At 49.6% G+C, this 22,008-nt stretch overlaps 1 protein-coding gene across 9 annotated transcripts; it reads left to right on the top strand.

The window, feature by feature from the left end:
- Window positions 1–3,092: 3,092 nt before the first annotated feature.
- On the top strand, window positions 3,093–19,434 carry ABCD4 (ATP binding cassette subfamily D member 4). 9 transcript variants are annotated; one of them, XM_045448215.1, is made up of 19 exons: window positions 3,100–3,314; window positions 7,539–7,657; window positions 7,799–7,926; window positions 9,082–9,221; window positions 10,409–10,525; window positions 10,939–11,064; window positions 11,687–11,737; window positions 13,147–13,241; window positions 13,515–13,636; window positions 13,747–13,838; window positions 14,012–14,101; window positions 15,797–16,005; window positions 16,167–16,258; window positions 16,651–16,687; window positions 17,085–17,134; window positions 17,567–17,619; window positions 17,897–17,973; window positions 18,630–18,745; window positions 18,917–19,434. In XM_045448215.1, exons 1-19 carry the CDS (start codon window positions 3,277–3,279, stop codon window positions 18,983–18,985), a joined length of 1,821 nt encoding a protein of 606 aa, XP_045304171.1. In that variant the 5' UTR covers window positions 3,100–3,276; the 3' UTR covers window positions 18,986–19,434. The 9 variants fall into 9 exon arrangements, with proteins under 9 accessions (XP_045304176.1, XP_045304171.1, XP_045304175.1 ...); XM_045448216.1 differs by lacking the exon at window positions 18,917–19,434 and having other exon boundaries at window positions 3,113–3,314; window positions 17,917–17,973; window positions 18,630–18,739; XM_045448220.1 differs by lacking the exons at window positions 7,539–7,657; window positions 7,799–7,926 and having other exon boundaries at window positions 3,093–3,314.
- The last annotated feature ends 2,574 nt before the right edge of the window (window positions 19,435–22,008 follow it).

Genomic DNA, 22,008 nt, shown 5'->3' with positions numbered 1-22,008 from the left:
ACATAAAATATTTCTGGAAAGATTCCTAAGAAACCATGAATGGTAGGGGTCTCTGGGATATGAGACAGACTTGTTTTTCATTATATGCCTTATTATCCATGTGAATTTTTTTTTACCATGCGTTTTTAACTCTTTCTTTCTTTCTTTCTTTCTTTCTTTCTTTCTTTCTTTCTTTCTTTCTTTCTTTCCTTCTTTCTTTCTTTCTTAGTACTCTCTACCCCCAACGTGGGGTTCGAACTCATGACCCCGAGATCAAGAGCTGCATGCTCCAGTGACTAAGCCAGCCAGATGCCTGCATTTTTAAATTTCTCAATTAAAATCAGTTAACTCATACTAAAAGAATAATAAACTTAAAAAATAGTTAACTAAAACCAAACTAAACAGTATAGCATGGGCATTTTTTCCATGTTACTATATAATACATTTAGCTCTCCTCATTGCCAGGCTGTTCAGGTATTTCACATGTATTAACTTACTATTTCCCACAACAACCCTCAGTTATTATTCTATTTCACAGATAAGGAAACTGAGGTACCTTGCCCTAGATCACACAGGAATTTGAACCCATGTAACCTGACTCTGAAGTCCATGCCCTTAACCATCTTGGTGATGACACTGTTCTCTTGTTAAGGGCTGCAAAGCATGTTCTACAAAGTGATTGTGTCACACTTTATCTAACTGCTCCTCCTTTGATATGCATTCTGGTTGCTTCCAGGATTTTGCTATTATCTACCATGCTGCAGAAACAGCCCTGTGATTAACTCTTTGTGCTCTTGGGTCTATTGACTCCCGTGGTTCGTGCCTTCATGGAGCTGACAGTCTGTGGAGAGAGAGGCATTAATGAAGCAAACACACAGAGTGAAAAAAACAACAACAATGCACAACAAGTGCTATAAGGAGAAAAAATGGGGTACTGGGGGAGGGAATAATGGAGTCTTTCTTTAGAGGGGGCAGTTAGGAGAGGAACTTCTGGGGAAGAGACATTACACTGGGGACAGAAGGAAGAATAGAAATTAACAGAAGAGTTAAGGGGAACAGGGTTGTTTCCTGGCCCCTAAAGAAGTTGGAGTGGTAGGTGGGGCCAAGGCCCTAGAGCCCTTTGAAGCACTGAGGTCTGAGTGAGGTGTTGATGTAAAGGAGTTTACATTTTTGCAGATTCCCTTTGCTGCTGTGTAGGAACTGGATTAGGGCAGCAACAAGAATTTAAGCAGAGAAACCAGTTAGACGGTTGGCCTAAGGTGGTGGAGGAGGAATCTATAAGTTAAAAGAGTTTCAAAAGATGCATCTATCAACTGTTATGTGTGGGCCTTATTTGCATCCTGATTATTCTTTAACTATAAAAAAAAATCACAGCTATAAGACAATTAGACACGTGATCATAGTATATTTGATATTAAGGAAATATTTTTAAAATTTTTAGGTGTTCTGTCAGATTTCCCACTATCCCCACTTCAGGATTTAAGAGTTGGAAATTATCTAGTAGATAATTTAGAAATGTAAACTAATATATTAATTTTTAAAATTTTTATTTATTTTTGAGAGAGAGAGAGAGACAAAGTGTGAGTGGAGAAGGGGCAGAGACACAGGGAGACACAGAATCTGAAGCAGGATTCAGGAATCTGAAATCAAGAGTCAGATGCTCAACCAACTGAGCCACCCAGGCACCCTCCCTTGTTATGAGGCCCAAAAAGTCAATACTGTCCTGTTTGAGAAACCTTGCTGCTGTAGGTCTTTGTCACCACACTTCATGAAGACACTGTAATTGTCAACAGGTGGGCCTTCCAAGTTGAGCACCAGCTCAGTGAAGACAGGTGATGCATGTGTCTTGCTGAGTTATTGGCATATAGTTTACACTTAATAAGGATTGAAGGAAGACAGGAGGTTCATCCAGATTCAAACTTAGGGCCCTGTGAGATCAAGCTGCTAGATTTATTTATTTTTTCTTTCTCTCTCTCTCTCTCTCTCTCTCTCTTTTTTTTTTTTTTAACAGTGTTATAGTTCCAGGTGTACAATGTAGTGATTCAACAATTTCACACATCACCTACTGCTCATCAGGACAAGTGTACTGTTTAATCCCTATCATCTATTTAACCCAACCTCCCATCCCCCCTCCCCTGTTAACCATCAGTTTGTACTCTACTGTTAAGGGCCTGTTTCTTGGTTTGCCTCTCTCTCTCCCCCCCCCCCCCACCTTGCTCTTTTGTTTTGTTTCTTAAATTCCACATCGAGTGAAATCATACGGTGTTTGTCTTTCTCTGCACGCTGCTTGTTTTCTTGATATATTTCCCACCTCCCTTTGGGCACAGTAGTAATAAGACGACAAGCATTTGGTTCTCCAACATTTTACAAATATTTATTAAGTACTTACTAAGTATTGGCAGCGTTCCAGATACTAGGTATACGGAAAGGAGCAAGGCAGAGTCCCTGATCAAATAAAGTTTATTCTTATAGGTGAAGACAAACAATAAGCAAGGAAACAAGATGGCTTCAGTGATAATTATAATGAAGAAAATAAAAGTGGGGCGCCTGGCTGGCTTAGTCGGTAGAAGATTCCACTCTTGATCTTGGGATTATGAGTTCGAGTTCCACACTGGGCATAAAGATTACTTTAAAATGAATGAATGAATGAATGAATGAATGAATAAATAAATAAATAAATAAATACGTGTAATGGCAATAGGGAATGATGGGGCAGGAAGACATATTCTGGGTAGGGTAAGAAGGTGACATTTGAACTAATTTTGAGAGCGAGCCATCCATGGAAAAGCTCGGGGCCAGGGCAATTGCACTTGGAAAGACGGTGAGATGGAAACAGTGGCCACTCCATGAAGGCCGAAGGGAAAAGCCCGATCACTTACACCACCGCAACGTTGGATTTCGTTACAACTGCAATCCGGAATCCTGATTTACTGTTAAAATACCACCGCGGTTTCTTTGGGAGAATGTACGACACATCCATATTCTGAGTCTAAAATACTTGTCACAAAACAGTCACACTTCTTGGCTACTTCTTGTCAAAAGGGAAATCTTCCGGATCCAGCAGGGGGCGCTGTAAAGCGCCTGCTCCACAGAATGTGCCTCTCAGCACTCTTTGGTTCTTTTCGAGGAGCGGGTCGCTTCCGGGAGCGGCCGCAGCGCCCGGCTCCTTCCTCTCTATCCGCCCCTCTCCGTGGTCGCCATGGCCCCTCCCCTCTTCGGCTAGCCGCGTGCTCTTTGCACTCTTCCCGAAGCCCACTCCGGGGCCGCGGGGCTCCGGCGGAGGGCGGAATCCGGCTTATGGCGGTCCCGGGGCCGGCGGCCGGGGCTGGCGCCAGGTGAGCAGGGCGGCCCGGGAGGAGGGCCGGGCCTCAGGGTGCCCTCCCCGGGGGTAGGTGAGGAAGGGGCCCCGCTGCCTTCGCCCTCGGCCCGGCCCAGGCAAAAGAGGAGCTTGCGAGGGGGCGCCCACCCTCCCGCGATCCGAGGCCTCCTCCAGCACTCTGTGGGATCCTCTCCCTCGGAACTGGCTCCTCCCCGCCCCCCCCCCCCCCGGCCCCCCTAAGAACTTCAAGTGCACAGAATTGAATTAATCGTCATTCTCAGTTCTTAGCACACTGTGGTCCAGTGTGCTAAGCCCCTCTTGTGTTCTACTTTTGTATCTTCCTTCGTTCCTTATTCTCAGTCGCATTTCACCCCCCTTCTCAGACGCCCCACTCTGGTGTATTAAAAGAGTGTTTGTACAGCCCAGTGTATAGAAGTTTGCGTATTTGTTACCTTGAAAGATATATAGTGGTTTTGAATTCCGTAAGTTATAATATGCTGTGATTTGTTTTTAAACTTTTTGACTCAACGTAATGCTTTTGAGATCCCATGTTCAGTAGTAATCTAGTTTTCATTTCCCGGGGCTGCATGAAATGCTACTCTACATACTTTAGACCGCATTTTACTTACATATTCCCCTAATGACGGACACTTAGATTGCTTCCAGTTTTTAACCACCGCAAACATACTGGCATTTGTCTCCTTGTGGATATGGGTGATATTTTTCTGGATTATCCACCCCCCCGGGTAGGATGCTAGGTCATACCTACATCTGCAAAATTATTCTCTGGAATGGTCACATCAGTTTATACTTCCCAGCAGCATTGCATAAAGGTTCTGACTTCTTCGTGTCCCCCCAACGTTTGGTATTGTTTGATTTTCTAATGTTTATCCATCTGATGGGTTGTAAGGTGGCATCCCCTTGTGTTAATTTTCATGTATTAAGCATTTGGGTTTCCCCTTTTCTGAATTGCCTGTTTGTATCCTTTTCTCACTTTTTCTTTTTTTTAAAATGTTTATTTTTGAGACAGAGAGAGTGCGAGCATGAGCTGGGGAGGGGCAGAGAGAGTGGGAGATACAGAATCTCAAGCAGGCTCCAGGCTCCGAGCTGTCAGCACAGAGCCCGCCCAATGCGAGGCCCGAACTCAGGAACCGTGAGATCGTGACCTGAGCCAAAGTCGATGCTTAACCGACTGAGCCACCCAGGCGTCCCCTTTTCTCACTTTTCTATGGATTTCCTGTTGTCCTGACTTGTAGGAATTCATTGTATGCTCTAGATTTTGATTCCTTGTTGGTTTTACACTCGGCACACACCTTCTCCAAGTCTTTTAATTTAACCCATGGCACGGTGTTGAGCAAAAATAAGTCCGTGGGGTGCCTGAGTGGCTCAGTTGGTTAAGCATCCAACTTCAGCCCAAGTTCAAACCCCATTTCAGGTGAGCTCAAGCCCCGATTCGGGACTCTCGCTCTACCTCTGTCTCTGCTTCTCGTGGAATTCTCTCTTCCTCTCACTCTCTGCTTCTCTCTCTCTCTCTCTCTCTCTCACACACACACACACACACACACACACACACACACACAAGTAATAAGTGCATTCGTTTTCCCCTTTATAAAAATTTGTGGGTCTTGGGTCTTATTTGAGGAGTATCTTCCCACTGTATCTTCATTAAGATGTTCTTCTGCAGTTCCTTCTATTAACTAAATAGAATTGCTTTTCACCTTTAGACTTTCAATCCATTTGGAGTTTTTAAATTTTATCTTTCTTTTTTTTTTTTTAATTTTTTTTTTTAACGTTTATTTATTTTTGAGACAGAGAGAGACAGAGCATGAACGGGGGAGGGTCAGAGAGAGGGAGACACAGAATCTGAAACAGGCTCCAGGCTCTGAGCTGTCAGCACAGAGCCCGACGCGGGGCTCGAACTCACGGACCGCGAGATCATGACCTGAGCCGAAGTCGGCCGCTTAACCGACTGAGCCACCCAGGCGCCCCTAAATTTTATCTTTCTAAATGACGTGAGGTAATGACCTAAATTTTCCTCTGCCTTTTTCAATTATAGCTAATGAATTAATAATTAGAAATGAGAGAGCCTTTGGAGCATAGTTAAGAGCTCACTTTCTTGGACCTAGGTGGCCTGTATCCAAACCCTAAGGCTGCCACTTACCAGGTGGGTGACAGGGCAAGTTACTTACCCTCTTTGGCTTTAGTTCCTCATCCATAAAATAGGATGCAGTTTCCATCTCTTAGGGTTGTGGCAACCAAATGAATTAATACATGTAAAATACATGGAGAACAGTACTGGGCATATAGTGTTGCTTACTGCGTGTAAGCAGGTGTTAGTATCAATATGTCATTTCTTGTGACACAGCCTCTATTATGTGCCCATGTAAACATAGGTCTGTTTTTTCTTTTTTTTTTTTTTTTTTTTTTTTTTTTTTTTTTTTAATTTTTTTTTTTCAACCTTTATTTATTTTTGGGACAGAGAGAGACAGAGCATGAACGGGGGAGGGGCAGAGAGAGAGGGAGACACAGAATCGGAAACAGGCTCCAGGCTCTGAGCCATCAGCCCAGAGCCCGACGCGGGGCTCGAACTCATGGACCGCGAGATCGTGACCTGGCTGAAGTCGGACGCTTAACCGACTGCGCCACCCAGGCGCCCCAAGGTCTGTTTTTTCTTTTTGGTCTCTGTCCCGTTGGTCTTCTTGTTCCTGTATTAAAACCACAGCTCTGCAATATGATTTGTTTTAATAACTGATGGTTTGAGTCTCTTCCTCCTCCTTTTCTGTTCTTCACAATTGCCCTCAGCCATTCACGGGCCTTTATATTTCCTTATAAAGTTCCTCGGAGAAGTTCTGCTTGTGATTGGTATTATACAGAATTAATAGGCTACTTCTGTTAGAAATTAGGTCTTTATAGGGGCACCCGGGTGGCTCAGTGGTTAAGCGTCCCACTTCGGCTCCGGTCATGATCTCATGGTTTGTGAGTTTCAGCCCCCGGCATCAGGCTCTGTGCTGACAGCTTGGAGTCTGGAGCCTGCTTCAGATTCTGTGTCATTCTCTCTGTACCCCTCCCCTGCTCACACTCTGTCTCTCTGTCTTTCAAAAATAAATAAACGTTAAAAAAAAAAAAAGAAATGAGGTCTTTATATAATTAAAAAAAATTTTTTTTTTTATGTCTATTTTTGAGAGAGAGAGCACGAGCAGGGGAGGGGCAGAGAGCTAGGGAGACACAGAATCTGAAGCTGGCTCCAGGCTCTGAGCTATCAGCACAGAGCCTGACACGGGGCTTGAACTCACAGACCACAAGATTGTGACCTGAGCCGAAGTCAGATGCTTAACTGAGCCACCCAGGCACCCTATTTTTATACAATGTTAAGTCATCCCAGCTCTATCTAAGTCTTCTTTCACATCCTATGACAGAGCTTTCTGTTTTCTTTCAAAATGTATTTTTTTTTAATGTTTATTATTTTTGAGAGTGCGTGCTTGCACACACGAGCAGGGGAGGGACAGAGAGAGAAGGAGAGAGAATCCCAACGGGCTCCTCGCTGTCAGCACAGAGCCTGACGAGGGACTCCCATCTCATGAATGTTGAGATCATGACCCGAGCCGAAATCGAGAGTCGGATGCTTAACTGACTGAGCCACCCAGGCGCCCCTCTTCCAAAATGTCTTATACACTCCTTTTAAAAGTTAATTTCTGGATATTTTGTAGTTGTTTTAAGGCTTTTCTTTTGTAAATGACATCTTATTTTCTTTATATTTTCCAGTTGGTAATTGTTGGTATAGAACACTATTGAGATTTGTATGTTAACCCTATATCTAGCTGAACTCCTTTTATTTCCATCATTTGCCTGTTGATTTGCTGTTTGTTGGGTAATTGATCGCATTATCTGCAAATAAAGACCATTTAATCTCTCCCCTTTTAATTCTTTTACCTCATTTATTTTTCTTGCTTTATTGATCTAACCAGAACCTTAAAATCCTTGATGGGCTTTCTTGTCATGTTTGGGACCGTATAGAGGATGTGGCTAAAGTTTCTTCATTAACTGTTTTTTAGCTGTAGATTTTTGGTAAATAACCATTTATAGCATTTACCAGCTTACAGAAATTCCTTTCTCTCCCATGTATTCCTCACATTCTTGCTGCCTGGCCTGGACCCCTCCATAGAACAATGTAGAGAAATTTGGTAACTGCTCTCTAAGGCTTAATGGCTGTCTTAGGTTTCTCTCCGCTTCTCTTCTTCAGGCCCAAATTAGATCTGCAATTTCTCCAGCGGTTCCTGCAGATACAGAAGGTTTTGTTTCCCTCTTGGTCATCACAGAATGCTTTGATGTTCCTGACCCTTTTGTGTGTGGCCCTACTGGGTGAGTGAGTGAGCCCAGGTTGGAGGGGGCTTTGGGGCTCCTTCTCTCTGGAGAGTTGATGAGGCAGGTGTTCAGGGGGAAGCCTCCCTTCTCGTTTTCTCATCCTTCATCATTGATTTCTGACTCCTTTCCCCACCCCAGAACAACTGGTGATCTACCAGGTTGGCTTGATCCCAAGTCAGTACTATGGGGTCCTGGGAAACAAAGACTTGGATGGGTTCAAGACCCTGACATTCCTGGCTGTCGTGCTCATCATTCTCAACTCCATGGTAAGGTGTTCTCCATGTGTTTCTCTTCTTCTCCAGCCTAGTGTAAGCAGAATGCCCAGTGGGACTTAGCCACCAGGAAGCAGGAATCAGGCTGTGAGAGGGGTGTTCCCTCCCTTTTCTGGGAACTGGAGTTCAGAGCCCTGTTCAGGGCATTGATCTTGCTGTTTGGCCTAATTCCTCAGGTGTTTCAAGCTTCCAGGATTAGGCTGGGAGGTTCTGGTTAAATCGGTATTTAGCAGAAATGATCTTGTCCCTTCCATTCCCAGGACTCTTGCTTCAGGGAGCTCAGAGCACTTAAAATTGGGGATCAGCAGCTAGGGGGCTGCTGCTTCTCCGTGGGGCTGAGGCCATGGTTCAGCCTGGCACCATGTCACCTCCCAGCCCTTGCACCTGCGGCTTTCCTGCAGGATGGCCTCCTTCCCTACCCTTGTTCCCTCGGTTAATGCCTGCTCACTTTTCAAGGTTCTGCTGTTGTCACCTCCTTCAAGTCCTCCTTAGCATTCTCCTTCATGTTTTGTCCACCAAACCCTGTCCTCTTCTCTGCTTAACTAATACTTTGAGTTAACCTCTGCTGTAATACTCCTCACACCCTTGTCATTGTTTTCTTGCTAGACTGAGCTCATTGTCATTGCCTCAGGCTTAGCGTGTAAGTGCTCCATCAGTGGTGAACAGGGAGAGTCAGGCCTCCACTAGGACTCAAGCCTGATGCTCTGTCTGCCTGTACTACCTGCTTTCTTGGGGAAGTCACTTCTCATCACACTTGGGGCACTTTTGATGGGTCTTCTGGAAGGAAACACCTGTGTGTACATAACCCTGTTCTAAGCTTTGGGGGACAGAAAAGTAAGAACATAAATGGCATAGAAATACCCTCCCAGTCTCCAGAAGCTCACCTTGTCTCAGCAGAAGACAGAACAATTACTGTCTTGGCTTTGATAAGCCCTTTAGTGCTTCGTAAAGGAATGCGCACGGGAGGGAGGGAAGAATCCCCTGACTTGACACTTGAAACAAGCAGAAGTGCTGAGTGGACAGAGAATAATCAGAGTGGGCTGGGACTGGTCAGCAGAGGCCTTCTGCCGGCCCTGAGCTTCTGGCTGAGGCTTGCAGTAAGCCATCTCTCCCTCTCGCTCCCTTCCTCTTGCTTCCCCCGCTGCACAGCTGAAGAGCTTTGACCAGTTCACCTGCAACCTGCTGTATGTGAGCTGGAGAAAGGACCTCACCGAGCACCTTCACCGCTTCTACTTCCAGGGCCGTGTGTACTACACCCTCAACGTGCTGCGGGATGACGTCGATAACCCGTAGGCGCCCGCTCTCGGTCCTCCCTACCGTCTGCAGGGTCCTGTCGGGCTGGCTCAGCCCTGGAGAGTCCCTGCTGCCCGCCCCTGAGAGCTCATCCACAGTTAGGTGCAAGTGTTGATAAGCACCCTACGGGAAGGAGACCCTGGAGGCTCCCTGGAGGGGCTGCAGGGCTGAGAATAGGGAGCTAAAAGATAGGAGCAGCTCCCTTTTGTCCGTTTTATATCCTGCATTTCCAAACCGGGCACCATCCGAAGAAAGTGTCCTCGGGAGCAGAACAGCTCTTGGATTTTCAGCAGTAGAAAATTACTGCTGCCTAGGATTCCGTGTGAGATTTAGATCTTCGTTCTGTCCTCTCCCAGTTTATAGGCCTTAGTTCACTGAGCCCCAGGTCCCCTTTCTGGGAAATGAGGATGACAGTTCCTATCTGAAGAATATCTCAGATGATTTTCATGGAGTGCACATATGCGGTACCTGGCACATGACCAGGGTTCCAGTGTGAGTTCGCTCTTGTTATTTTACAGGTGAGGAAACTGAGGCCCAGAGAATGCAAGTGACTTGCCCCAGGGTCATGCCTCTCATTGGAAATAGGAGTCAGTGTGGCCCCTGGCGGTGCAGTGGGACCTGAGGAGTCCCTCCTCATACTCCTTCCCTCTCCACCCACCACCCTCAGGCACTTTCTTGCTTTCCTCAGCCTAAGCTGAGCTTTGCAGCAAAGATTCTTCGGATGCCTGTTGCCTCTTTCTCTTCTAGGCTTCTCCATGGCTCACCCCATATGAAGCTTCTGCAGCCAGATAGTTAAAATGGGGGAGGCTCAGGCTTGCAGAAGAGATTGGGAGGAGCTAGATAGACGGGATAGCTTTTCTGCTCATCCAGAAACTCGGCTTATCTACCCTATCTTTCTCTGGTGCTGCTCAGGACCCTTGGGTACTGGACCTTTCAGTTGCCATTTTCCTGAGGGGTAAACTGAGGTACCCTAAGAAGCCACTCTTCAGAACCCCGTTTAAAGGTCCTGAGGGTCTCAGTGCCTCTAGGAAAACCAGTGCTTATCTGGGTCCATCTTTCCCTGGGATCGTAGCTGACAGTGCCGAAAGGCAAGGTCAGGATGAGAGGTAACTGGAATCAGTCTCCACTCTCTCCACCCTCTGCCCTGCTCCCTGGTCCAGTTGCTCTGTGGTGTTGGTTCCAGGGACCAGCGCATCAGCCAGGACGTGGAACGGTTCTGCCGGCAGCTCAGCAGCATGGCTAGCAAACTGATCATCTCGCCCTTCACCCTCCTCTACTACACCTACCAGTGCTTCCAAAGGTGACACCTCTCCTCCCCCCGCAGCCAGGTGTTTCCCCCGAGGTCCCTCACTCACACAAACTCTCCCAAGTCAGGGCCTTCCTTCCCTCCTACCTGTAGCCCAGGAAGCCTTCCTCTGTCCTTTGCTCGCCCCCCTGTCCTCCCTTGAGACATGTGGCATTTCAGTGTCACGAGGATCCTGGTACTCTGACCTCCTAGATCAGGTAGCAAATGCCCCCCCACACAGGAGCAGAGGTCCCACAGGACTGCTGGCTGAAACTGGACAATTGGTGCCTGAAAGTGAGCAAGAATCAGGGCTCAGCCCTGCAGACATATGTGTCTCTCTCTCTCTCTCTCTCACACACACACACACACACACACACACACACACACACAACACTCCCCACCCCCACCCCCACCCCTCTGCTTTTCAGCACAGGCTGGCTTGGGCCTATGAGCATCTTCGGGTATTTCATTCTGGGAACCGTGGTGAACAAAATGTTGATGGGGCCCATCGTGGCAAAGCTGGTGCAGCAGGAGAAGCTGGAGGGGGATTTCAGGTATGTCTCTCTCGCTTGAGGTTCCTGGGCTGAGCACAGTGGCTAAAGAATGAGACCTAGAGTAAGACACCCTCATTCAAATCCCAGCCTGTGCTAGTTACTAGCCACGTGCTCTTGGGTGAGGTCTTGAACCTCCCTAAACTTCAGTGATCCCATCTCTGAAAGGGGTGATACCGTTGCCTGCAGAGAGGGTGGTGAGGAACATTACTGAGATTATACATGAGAAGCACCGAGAACAGTGTCCGATTGGCCATCATCATCCCTTGGCCTTCTCATGTGCTTCTGTTCCAACCTCCCTGGTTTGGCTCAGCCGATGGATCCAGCCCCTGTTCTTGCTTCTCGGGCCCCCCTCCTTCAAGTTGGGCCCTGGGAGGCGGTGGTGTGGGCAGGAATGCACCTGTCCTCTGGGGAGCTGAGGAGCTGCCCTGTCTGCAGGGCGTCTGTCACCCCACACAGGTCCTGGGATTCCCGCCTTATGACAGCTCAGGGAAGGGCTACGCCAAGACGGCCACAGTTTTGAGGTGGAGCTGGGTTCCTCTTGGGAGGTCTTAGTCCAGGCCTCCGAAAGGAGAGGGGCCAGTACTGGCCACTGTCAGCACACGTTTCTCTTTGGTCTGCGCAGGTTCAAGCACATGCAGATCCGGGTCAATGCTGAGCCTGCTGCTTTCTTCAGGTGAGTCGGGTGGGGATACTTCCCTTCTGCCTCATCAGAGCTGATAGAAGAGATGGCAGAGAAGGGAAGACGAATTGTACAGCCCTCCTACCATCACTGAGCCTAGGGGCCGAGTATTTCCATTTGGCTATGACCCTATCCCCGTATCTCTCACTGACCTTGTCGGCCTCATCCTTATGTCCAGGGATTTTGCTTCTGAAGCTGGTCCCTTCTAGTGGCCTAACATGGGGCCTGAATTTGTTCTAAGAATGAAATGAGTGAATGCTTCACATCTTGGTGAGGATTGTAAGGCATTGCCTCTGCCTTTCCCTCTTTAAAATGGCTTTCTGCCACTGCCTGATGGCTGATCAAAGAGTCAAAGGCCGATCCTTTGTCTCTGTAGCATAAAGAAGGAAAGGGAGCCTCAGGAGATCAGGAGACCTGGTTCTTACACTGTTCAAGTGGAACAAAGAGTCACCTGGTCTCCTGACAGCAGCATTGTGAAATTTCATTCCTTCCCTCAGAGTCAGGGCAAGTCCCTGGGCCTTGCCTCCCGGAGGCCTGTGGAATCGTTGTTTGGACTAATAGCTCAGGGCCCAGAGGTGTTCGTGGAAGCTGCCATTGAATTATCTGGATCTCATTGCCCAGGGACTTTTGCACTTGTCCAGCTCTGCTGAAGTTTGTAGCAGCCACCACTTGGGGGCGCCAAGGATACTAGGAATCTGCAAGGTGGGGTTGGGTTGTGTGGTGGGTAGGTCTGGGCCTGTGCTAAGTTGTTTTTGGATTCTGCAGCCTCTCAAGAGGCTCTGGGGAAAGCAGGTTGGTTGTTGGAGCTCTGGGTGGCTTCCAATGGCTTCTCTGTCCCTCTGACACTTTCCACGTGCCAGGTGGAGAATGCAGTGTCTGCCTGTCCCCCCTGAACTGGGAGCTCAAGGACAGGGACTATTTTATCCACTTCTTTATCTCACTGGCTAAGTAGCACAGGGCCTGCCACATAGCGACTACGTGTATATTTGTTTAGCAATAACAGCTGTTATTTATTGAGGGCCCCTCTTATGCCTGGCGCTTTATGTTTAGAAATTCTCCCTTTGACTTGTTATGTAGGTGCTATTAGCTCCATTTTATAGAAGAAGAAACTGAGATTCTGAGGCTTAAGTAACTTATCAGCGTCACCCAGCTAGTAATTGGCCAGAGCCAAGATTTGAACCAGCTCTGCCCAATCTAGAGTTCATGTTCTTTCTGCAGACAACACTGTGTTGAGAAAACGAGGCAATGAATGGGTGCTAGTAGCAGGAAGGGTCTGAGGTGAAGACTATTTGAACGGGCTTGGTCCCTAAAGGAGCATGTGATATGTGATGAGGGATGGAGGGGTCCCCTGGCCTGGAATAAGGCTCTCCAGGCCCCATGGACACCCCAGCCTTTCTCACCAGAGCTGGGCACGTGGAGCACATGAGGACAGACCGCAGGCTGCAGAGACTCCTTCAGACCCAGAGGGAGCTGATGTCCAAGGAGCTGTGGCTGTACAGTAGGTGGAGGGAGCCCCTGGAGGCAGGAGCCACAGGATTGGGATAGTCCCCTTCCCTTCCCACACCTCCCTGCTTTCTCTCTGCATGAATCACTTTGCTCTGATGAAGGAATTAACCACAAGGAGCCACTCCCTTTGCCATGAGAATGAGGCAAAAAATCCTTCAGGAGAATGAGGATCCAGGGAATAGCTTGGCCCTGCTTGGCTCTTCCTCCCTCAGAGCGCATGAATGGTTCCTGCGTCTCTCATCCTGGGTGTTTCTGTCTTCTACAGTTGGCATCAACACATTTGACTATCTGGGCAGCATCCTGAGTTACATTGTGATCGCAATCCCTATTTTCGGTGGTGTCTATGGAGACCTGAGCCCCACAGAGCTCAGCACCGTGGTCAGCAAGGTGAGAATCCCCCCCCCGCCCCGCTGCTGACCCCTCATGCCATCCCCTTCAGCCAAGTGCCCAGGACCTCAGAGTCCAGGCCTTTGATCAGTGCTCCCTGTCCTGTGCAGAATGCCTTTGTGTGCATTTACCTCATCAGCTGCTTCACCCGGCTCATCGACCTCTCCAGCACCCTCTCAGACGTGGCTGGTTACACGCACAGGTGAGGCCGCGTCAGGCCCCTCCCCACGTCCTGAGCAGAGCATGTGCCACTTGGAGAAGTAGCTGCATGAAAAAAAGGAACAGAAAAACCATATGCTAGTGGGTGTGAGAGAGGGAGACTAACACCTTCACCTGGGCCTTCAGACCCTCCTCAGATTTTCATTTCTTGCCCAGGATCGGGGAACTTGAGGAGACCCTTCTGGACATGTCCCCAAAGTCGCACGGTGGTGAGATCCTGGATGAGAGCGAGTGGGACATGGACAGGTGGGTGCCGGCCTGGCAGGGTGGCACAGCGGTTGAGGAGGCAGCTCTGGGGGTGCCCAGTTCGGGTTCGCCCTGGAGCCCTGCTCTTGCCCAACCGTGCAGCAGAACTGTGCGGAGCAAATGAAGGAGATCACTGCCTCATGCCCGACACGTTACACATGTTCACAGTTAGTGTTGCTGTTCTGGCATCTGTTGTGTTCATTCACAACTTCCTCAGCTGCCGGAAGCAAGTGCGCACACCCGCTTGGGCCTGTGAGAACAAGACGAATCTGAGTGGTACCCCTCCCACTGAGCCCCGCCACCTACCCCTTTCCTCAGGGCATGCTTGTTGCCCTTGCCTCGCTCACACCCACACGTCTTTATTCGTGTCTCCTTGCATGTTCGGTGATGTTTCTGACCTTCCTGTGCAACTGAGGATTTGTTTCATGTCCTCGCTTTTCCTGATCTAATTACTTAACTGTTCTTCTGTGTCTCAGTTTCTTCATCTCCGTAAGGGGAATAGTTAACCTTCCTCTCAGGGTGCTTGCGAGGATTAGAATCACAGTTCACAGAAAGTACTTGAACAGTGGCCACAGAGAAAGCTTTCAGAAATGGAAACAGTCTGAATTCCAGGGACTACACACAACTCTCTCCTTAGGGACTAAAGCCTGAACTGTTGCCCTGTTCAGAATTCAGCCTTCGTGCACCTCTGGGCCTCGGGCTGGGGAGATGGGCAGTGACCACAGGAGACCAGAGGTGCTGTTGTCCGGGGGAGATGGGTGTCTGCGCAGACCCAGCAGCTCCAGATCCCTTTATGACCACCATGCCCGTCCTGTCATAGCTCCTGGTTACACGCGCTATGAAAACCCGCTCGTCTTCTAGTTAGACAGCTTCAGCCCTGTGACCCCGAGGGAGTTACTTAGCCACCTGACTTGGTTTCCTCATCTGCCAAGTGGGGGTAAGGAGTCACGTGCAGGGCTTTGTGAAGCCTGGAATAAAGGAGGTGCCCCCAGCCCTACCTCTGTTAGTCTGCTAGGGCTGCCCTAACGATACCATAGACCAGGTGACTTATCCAACATTTATTTCCTCACAGTTCTGGAGACTGGAAGTCCCAAATCAGGTTATTGTCTGGGTTGGTTTCTTCTGAGGCTTCTCTCCTTGGCTTGCAGATCTGTCTTCTCCCTGTGCCCTTTCCTGGCCTCTCCCCTGCGTGTGAGCCTCTCCCTTTTCTTTTCTTTTTGTTTTTTGTTTTAAATGATTATTTTTGAGAGAGAGCAAGCGAGCACGCAGGGGAAGGGCAGAAAGAGAGGGGGATAGAGGATCCAAAGCAGGCCGCGAGCTGTCTGCACAGAGCCCAACGTGGGGCTCGAACTCACAAACCATGAGTTCCTGACCTGAGCCAAAGTTGGACGCTTAACCGACTGAGCCACCCGGGTGACCCTCTCCTTCTTGAAATGACCTCAGCTGTATTAGATCAGAGCCCTATCCTAATGGCCTCATTTTAATGCAGTCATTTCTTTAAATACCTTGTCTTCAAGTGCAGTTACACTCTGAGGCACTAGGGGTTGAGACTTCAGCATGTTATTTTGAGGACGTAGTTTAGCCCATAACCACCCCCTCTATTCAGAGGTAAGACCCCACCCCCAAGGACAAGACCCTCCCCGCTGGCAAAACACACTACTTATCTTCCCCGTGCTCCCCTCCTCTTAATCACAGGGCCCCAGACTGGCCAGCCGCAGAACCAACGGACACAGCTTTTCTCCTCGAGCGGGTCTCCATCTGTGCCCCCTTCTCTAACAAACCCTTAATCAAGGATCTGAGCCTGAAGATCTCTGAAGGTCAGAGTCTGCTCATCACGGGCAACACGGGCACCGGCAAGACCTCCTTGCTCCGGGTTCTAGGCAGCCTCTGGACAAGCACACGGGGTGAGAACCAGCCCTCCCTGCCTCTCAGCCAGCTGGTGGGATGCGTGTGTGTGTGTGTGTGTGTGTGTGTAAACATCCGGGTGTTTTTGTCAGGAAAGGAAGTGAGAGGCAGTTACTCTGTCTGGGAGATCTCAAAATGGAGGTTTCTGTGGGCTCTGCAGGCTCAGTGCAGATGCTGACGGACTTTGGACCCCATGGGGTGCTGTTCTTGCCACAAAAGCCATTCTTCACTGACGGGACCCTTCGGGAGCAGGTCAGTGTGGAGCCCACTCCTACCCCTGCCCTCACTGAGGCTTCTGGCAGTATGACGGGTCTCAGCGCTAGAGAGTTCTGGGGCAGCAGGTGGGGTAATAAAATGGCCCCTGCCTAGCAACGCCCTGGCCCTAAGAACTTTCTATTCACATCCGTGGATTGGGCCATTAGAGTGGCTCCTGGGGGCAGGTTGGATTCTGGGGGCCCTGCCCCACCATCTGCCGGCTCAACCTCTCCCACTGGACTCTTGGCCCGGGTGTTCCTTGCCGTCCTCAGGTGGAGAGGAGCCTGGCCTTGGCGGTTCCTGGGGCTGTTTCTGAGGGAGGATGGGCTGTGTGCCGCCCCACCTCTCTTTGGCCCTCATCTCAGGCCTGTGTGGTTTTGTTTTGTCAGGTGATATATCCCCTAAAGGAGATCTACCCCGACTCAGGTGAGCTGAGCCTCGCTGAGACACATCCTCCCATGTCAGTTGTCCCCACTCTGCCTGGCTGTGGCCTCACCAGTGCCTTTTGGCAGAGGCTCCAGCAAGGCTGCTGGTTTCGGATTGGTTTTCTTCTTCAACGGCTTATGATTTTGCAAACTCCTCTTGCTCTGTCTTGCTCTGTCTTCCTCTCCTTGAGGAGACACGCCCACTGGAGGAAGGGAAGAGATTACTTCCTTCACCTGGCCCTTCCCTTCTGTGTTAAGTGCCATAACCTGTCCCTGTAGAGCCTTAGCCCAGATTCTGGTGCCCCCCCCCCGACTCTGCCCCCTTCCATGATGTACCCCATCTCTTCTGGCCACCCAGAAGGAGCTGACTTCTGGAGGAAAGCTTCTCTGTGTTGCAGGCTCTACCGACGATGAGAGGATCATGAGGTTCTTGGAGTTGGCAGGCCTGGTGAGTGCGGGCAGGGACCCTGAGGTCCAGGCCCACCTGGTAGCACCGACCGCAAGTGCTGGTCCGGCAGAGCCAGCCGACTGGCCTGGGCCTGGGACTGGAAGTCGGAGCCTGGATCAGGGGAGTGGAGTATAAAGTGGCGACAGGAGCTGTGGGCATGTACAGGCAATAAGGGGGTGCATTCTCTGGAGCGAATTTTAAAATGATAACAAAACACCAAGTAAGTCTGCTTTTTCTTGTCATCATGCTCCAGCAAATCTAAACCGTGCAGTTAACGAGGTATTCCTCTCTGCCTGCGGCAGATTGCTCTCATGGCGTCCTGCCATGGTGCACCGCAAGGATGGAGCTCTGTCCCAGAGATGGGTGGGGTGGGGTGACAGGAAGCAGGGGTGGGCCCTTTCACGGACAGTGTTCCCTCTGGGTGTGTTACAGTCCAGTTTGGTGGCGAGGACAGAGGGTCTGGACCAGCAGGTCGATTGGAACTGGTAAGAAGGGAGTTGGGGTGCTCCAGAGCCAGCTCCCCCAAAGACTGGGCTCCAGGTATTTGCTGGCCCATCAAGGCCACGTTCATGGCCTCGGGAGCAGAGTTGGGACCTCAGCTTGTGGGCAGCAGGGCTGCAGTGTGGTTGAAGGGAGGAGGGTGCTGTCCATCGGTCTTGGCGCTGGCTCCTGCCACGGGAACCTCTTCTTGCCTTGACCTTCTGTGCAACAGCCAGGCTATATCCTCCTTGCTCTAGTGGTGCTCTCGTTCCCACTCCTCAGGTACGACGTTCTGTCCCCAGGAGAGATGCAGAGGCTCTCCTTTGCCCGGCTCTTCTACCTGCAGCCAAAGTATGCAGGTGAGGCCTGCCCCACAGGTGTGCGTGCCAGGTGCTGTGTGCTCACAGAGGTGTCTGTGCATGTGTGTTCGTGTGTAATTGAGGAGGCGTTCACGTGGGTAGGAGAGCACCCCTGTGCATGACTGGGCATCTCTGTCCCTGCAGGACAGGATGGCCGGGCTCTGCCCATGAGGCAGCAGGGTGCTCTTGGAATCCTCAGGGCGGCTCTGGATGTGCCACCAGTTCCTAAGCATTCTGCCATTGCAGCAGCCGGAGCCAGCCTTGAAAGAGCGTGTGATTTTATACCCCCGGGCTCTGCGGTCCATAAGGGGGCCACACTCCTCCCCCCAGCTCTGCCTGGAGAGGGACGGCAGGTGTGAACTTCTTCAGGGACTGACATCCTGGGGGGAACTAAGAATCCCTGCTTTGAGCGGTTCTAGGCGGAGCTGGTGCTTATTACAGGAAGAGGGGGGATTTTGTCCTGCCGCTGGTAGAAGGCTTCCCAGGTAGAGCCTTGCCCTCTGCTCTTTTGGCCATGCTCTCCCTATGGCAGGGCTCCTGTAAGCCAGAGCAGCCGTTAGCCTTCCCCTGGTCCCAGCCAGAGGTAAGTGTGGTTTGGAGAAGCAGAGGTGGGCAGGGGCAGGACCCTATCTCTTCCCTCCGGCTTCTGCCCTCAGTGCTTGATGAAGCCACCAGCGCCCTGACTGAGGAGGTGGAGAGTGAGCTCTACCGCATTGGCCAGCAGCTGGGCATGACGTTCATCAGTGTGGGACATCGGCGCAGCCTTGAGAAGGTACCCAAACTCACAGAGATGGCTTAAGGATGAGGAAGAGCCCAAAGGCTGGGCCTGGCCAGGGGCCCTTCAAAATGGGGAGCGGGGGCAGCAGAGAGGGCAGGGAATGGATGGCCTCCTCTTGTTGTGGCCGGGCCAGCCTGATTCATGCGTGGTGGTGGTCTCTTGCAGTTTCACTCCTTGGTTCTGAAACTCTGTGGAGAAGGAAGATGGGAACTGACCAGAATCAAAGTGGAATGAAGCCAAGGGTGTGGCTGGCCACTGGACGAAGTGCCAAGCTCAGGGCAGATCGGCATCCCCCTGGAGAGACCAGGAGGCCTGCAGGGCAAGGGAGACCCCTAGCCCGCCTCACAGGTCCTGTGCAGGGAGCGCTGGCAGCGAGGGTGTGGCTCCCAATGGGACACCCAGTCCTGCCAGGCCCCCCAGCTGCCTCAGCCAGAGCTCCCTGCACTCCCAAGTGCTGATCGCTTACAAATGACCTCAGATTGTGTTTTCTAAAGAAAAACCTGAAAGTGTGAGATCTATGAGAAATGTAGGATCAATGTGGAGAGAATATTGGGGTTAAAGTCCAGAGATCCGGAAATCTTTTAAATCCGTTAAATTTTGTGGCAATAGATTTTTAACTTTAATCAACCACTTGAATTTTATAACTTTTTTAAAAAGAAAAGATAAACATTTCTTAAAAATTGGAGCTTTCTCCCTTCTCTTTCCTCTGCATTGTAAGATGACCTTTAAATTGAATCCACAGACTTGTATTTGGGAGCTGGGTGGGAAGGAAGTAGCACTCTCCACAGTACTGGAACCTTCTGTGTGGAACCTTCTGGTTTTTCACTTCACCCCGTATCTCCACTCTCCCTTTGCTGGTTGTACCTATAACCTCTAGGGCCCTTCTGTTCTTGTCTGAACCCAAGTACAACCAAATCTCTTTCCCCTCAGTCAGCTAAAATAAGGCGGAGATTTTTCACAAACAGTCTTTGGTAGGAAACAGCAATAGCCAGGGAGAACAGACAAAACCCAGAGAGCGCAAAATTTTGATATGGAAAATGATTGAGCCCAAAGTCCTTATTCTAGAACAATGTTCCCCAATGTTGAGTTGTCAGGGCAGCACATTCATAATTTTTGCCAGATCTCTCTATTTCTTGTAGTGTTCATCACTTAATTTTTTTTAATGTTTATTTATTTATTTTGAGAGGCAGAGAGAGAGAGAGAATCCCAGGCAGGCTCTGCTAACAGCGCAGAGGGCTCCATCTCACAAACTGAGATCATGACCTTGAGCTGAAACCAAGAGTCGGATGCTTAACTGACTGAGCCACCCAGGCACTGCAGACGCTTAATATTTTCTGAAATAAGTCACTTTTTGTTTTCGTTCTTTGGGTTTTTTTGTTTTTTTGCTTTTGCATGTGTAAGTTTATTCATTTATTTTGAGAGAGAGAGAGAGAGAGAGAGAGAGAATCGCAAGCAGGCTCTATACCAGCAGTGTGGAGACCCACGCGGGGCTCAGGCTCACAAACCATGAGATCATGACCTGAGCAGAAACCAAAAGTTGGACACTTAACCTACTGAGCCAACCAGGCACCCCAGAATTAACTCCCTTTTTAAACCTAATTGCGTTTTTTAAAGTTTACATTTGGGGGCGCCTGGGTGGCTCAGTCGGTTAAGCGTCCGACTTCGTCTCAGGTCATGATCTCATGGTCCGTGAGTTCGAGCCCCGCGTCGGGCTCTGTGCTTATGGCTCAGAGCCTGGAGCCTGTTTCAGATTCTGTGTCTCCCTCTCTCTCTGACCCTCCCCCATTCATGCTTTGTCTCTCTCTGTCTCAAAAATAAACATTAAAAAAAAATTTTTTTTAAATAAAGTTTACATTTGGTATAAATAGAAATAAATAACTGTGGGGTGCATGGGTGGCTCAGTCAGTTAAATGGCTGGCTTTTGGTTTCTGTTTAGGTCACAATCTCATGGTCTGTGAGTTCGAACTCTGAGTCAGGCTCCTGGATGACAGTGCAGAGCCTGCTTGGAATTCTCTCTCTCTTGGTCCCTCTCTTGCGCCTCCCCTGCTCACACTCCCTTTCAGAATAAATGAAAAGAACCTTAAAAAGGTAACTAAAAATGAATGTAAACAATGTTACGAGATTGCTCACACTCCCCTGCTCACACTCCCTTTCAGAATAAATGAAAACAACCTTAAAAAGGTAACTAAAAATGAATGTAAACAATGTTACGAGATTGCAGTTTGATACTGTGCCTGCAAAGACTCTGAGGCTTGCTCTCTTTGTACAAAGGGAGGTTAGGAGATTGTTGCAAGGGAGTTAGACGTACTGGCATCCAAGTGAGAATTTTTGCCTAATAAAGTTAAAAACCTGGAATGGGAACTGCAAGGGAAATGACTTTCTCACTGTAAGACTTGAGGTTATTTACTGCCTTGTTGCTTATCACGGAAGGTGATCCCAGATGTGGGGCAGGAAATGGTAGAAATGGAAATTGGGAAAGCGCTGCCAGGGTAGCCGAAGTCTCCCCAACCCGGCCTGGCTAGAGCCTTTTCTTAGCTCCAGCTCCACCCTTTGCGCCCAGGTGCCGGGCCGAGAGAGCGCAGGTGGCTACCTGGCCAGGTCTGATGGAAGTTCTGGTGCCCGGTGAAGCCTTCTTAGGGACCTGTAGGATACCAGCACTGCCAAGGCCAGTGGCAGGCCTTCGGCCAGTGTCAGACTCTCTCGGGGGCTCAGAGGGACCATCAAGGTGGGCATCTGCTTCAGAAGCCTTCCCATACTTGAATCTCCTAACTATATCCTGCCAAGTGGTCTTCTGGCCTCTGTTCAAACACACTTAGCATTGGGGACCACCCATCCTTGGGCCCCTCTAATTGAACAAAGCTCTTCCTTAGGTTGAGGGGAAAACTTCCCTAAGGATTAAGGATTGCCCTGACTCTCACCCCTTGGGCATGTGTCTGTTAAGCTGTGGGGGCCAGGAATAGAAAGACCCTCTCGATATAATTTCTGTACTTTTTCAATGTAGCTGAAACTTCCCCCAGCCTGTTTGGTGACCTTTCCTTACTGACTTGCTTCCTTCCTTCCTGGATCCTTCAGCTCCCAAGCCTTCGTACAGGTGTTGCTGTAGCAGATTACTCGAGAGACCAATTTGGTGCCTGACTCAGGGTCTTGGCATTTGCCAAGTTTCCTCCGCCTCAGACATGTTCTCAGTGCTGTTCGTGTTTTTAAAGCCCAGTGTTCTCCCTTGCAGAAACTCTGCCAGGAGAAAGCTGTTAGAGGCA

The sequence above is a fragment of the Leopardus geoffroyi genome, chromosome B3, assembly GCF_018350155.1.
Source record: "Leopardus geoffroyi isolate Oge1 chromosome B3, O.geoffroyi_Oge1_pat1.0, whole genome shotgun sequence".
NCBI lineage: Eukaryota > Metazoa > Chordata > Mammalia > Carnivora > Felidae > Leopardus > Leopardus geoffroyi.
The sequence above is the reverse complement of the archived record's forward strand: the minus strand, read 5'-3'. Positions and strand labels throughout refer to the sequence as shown.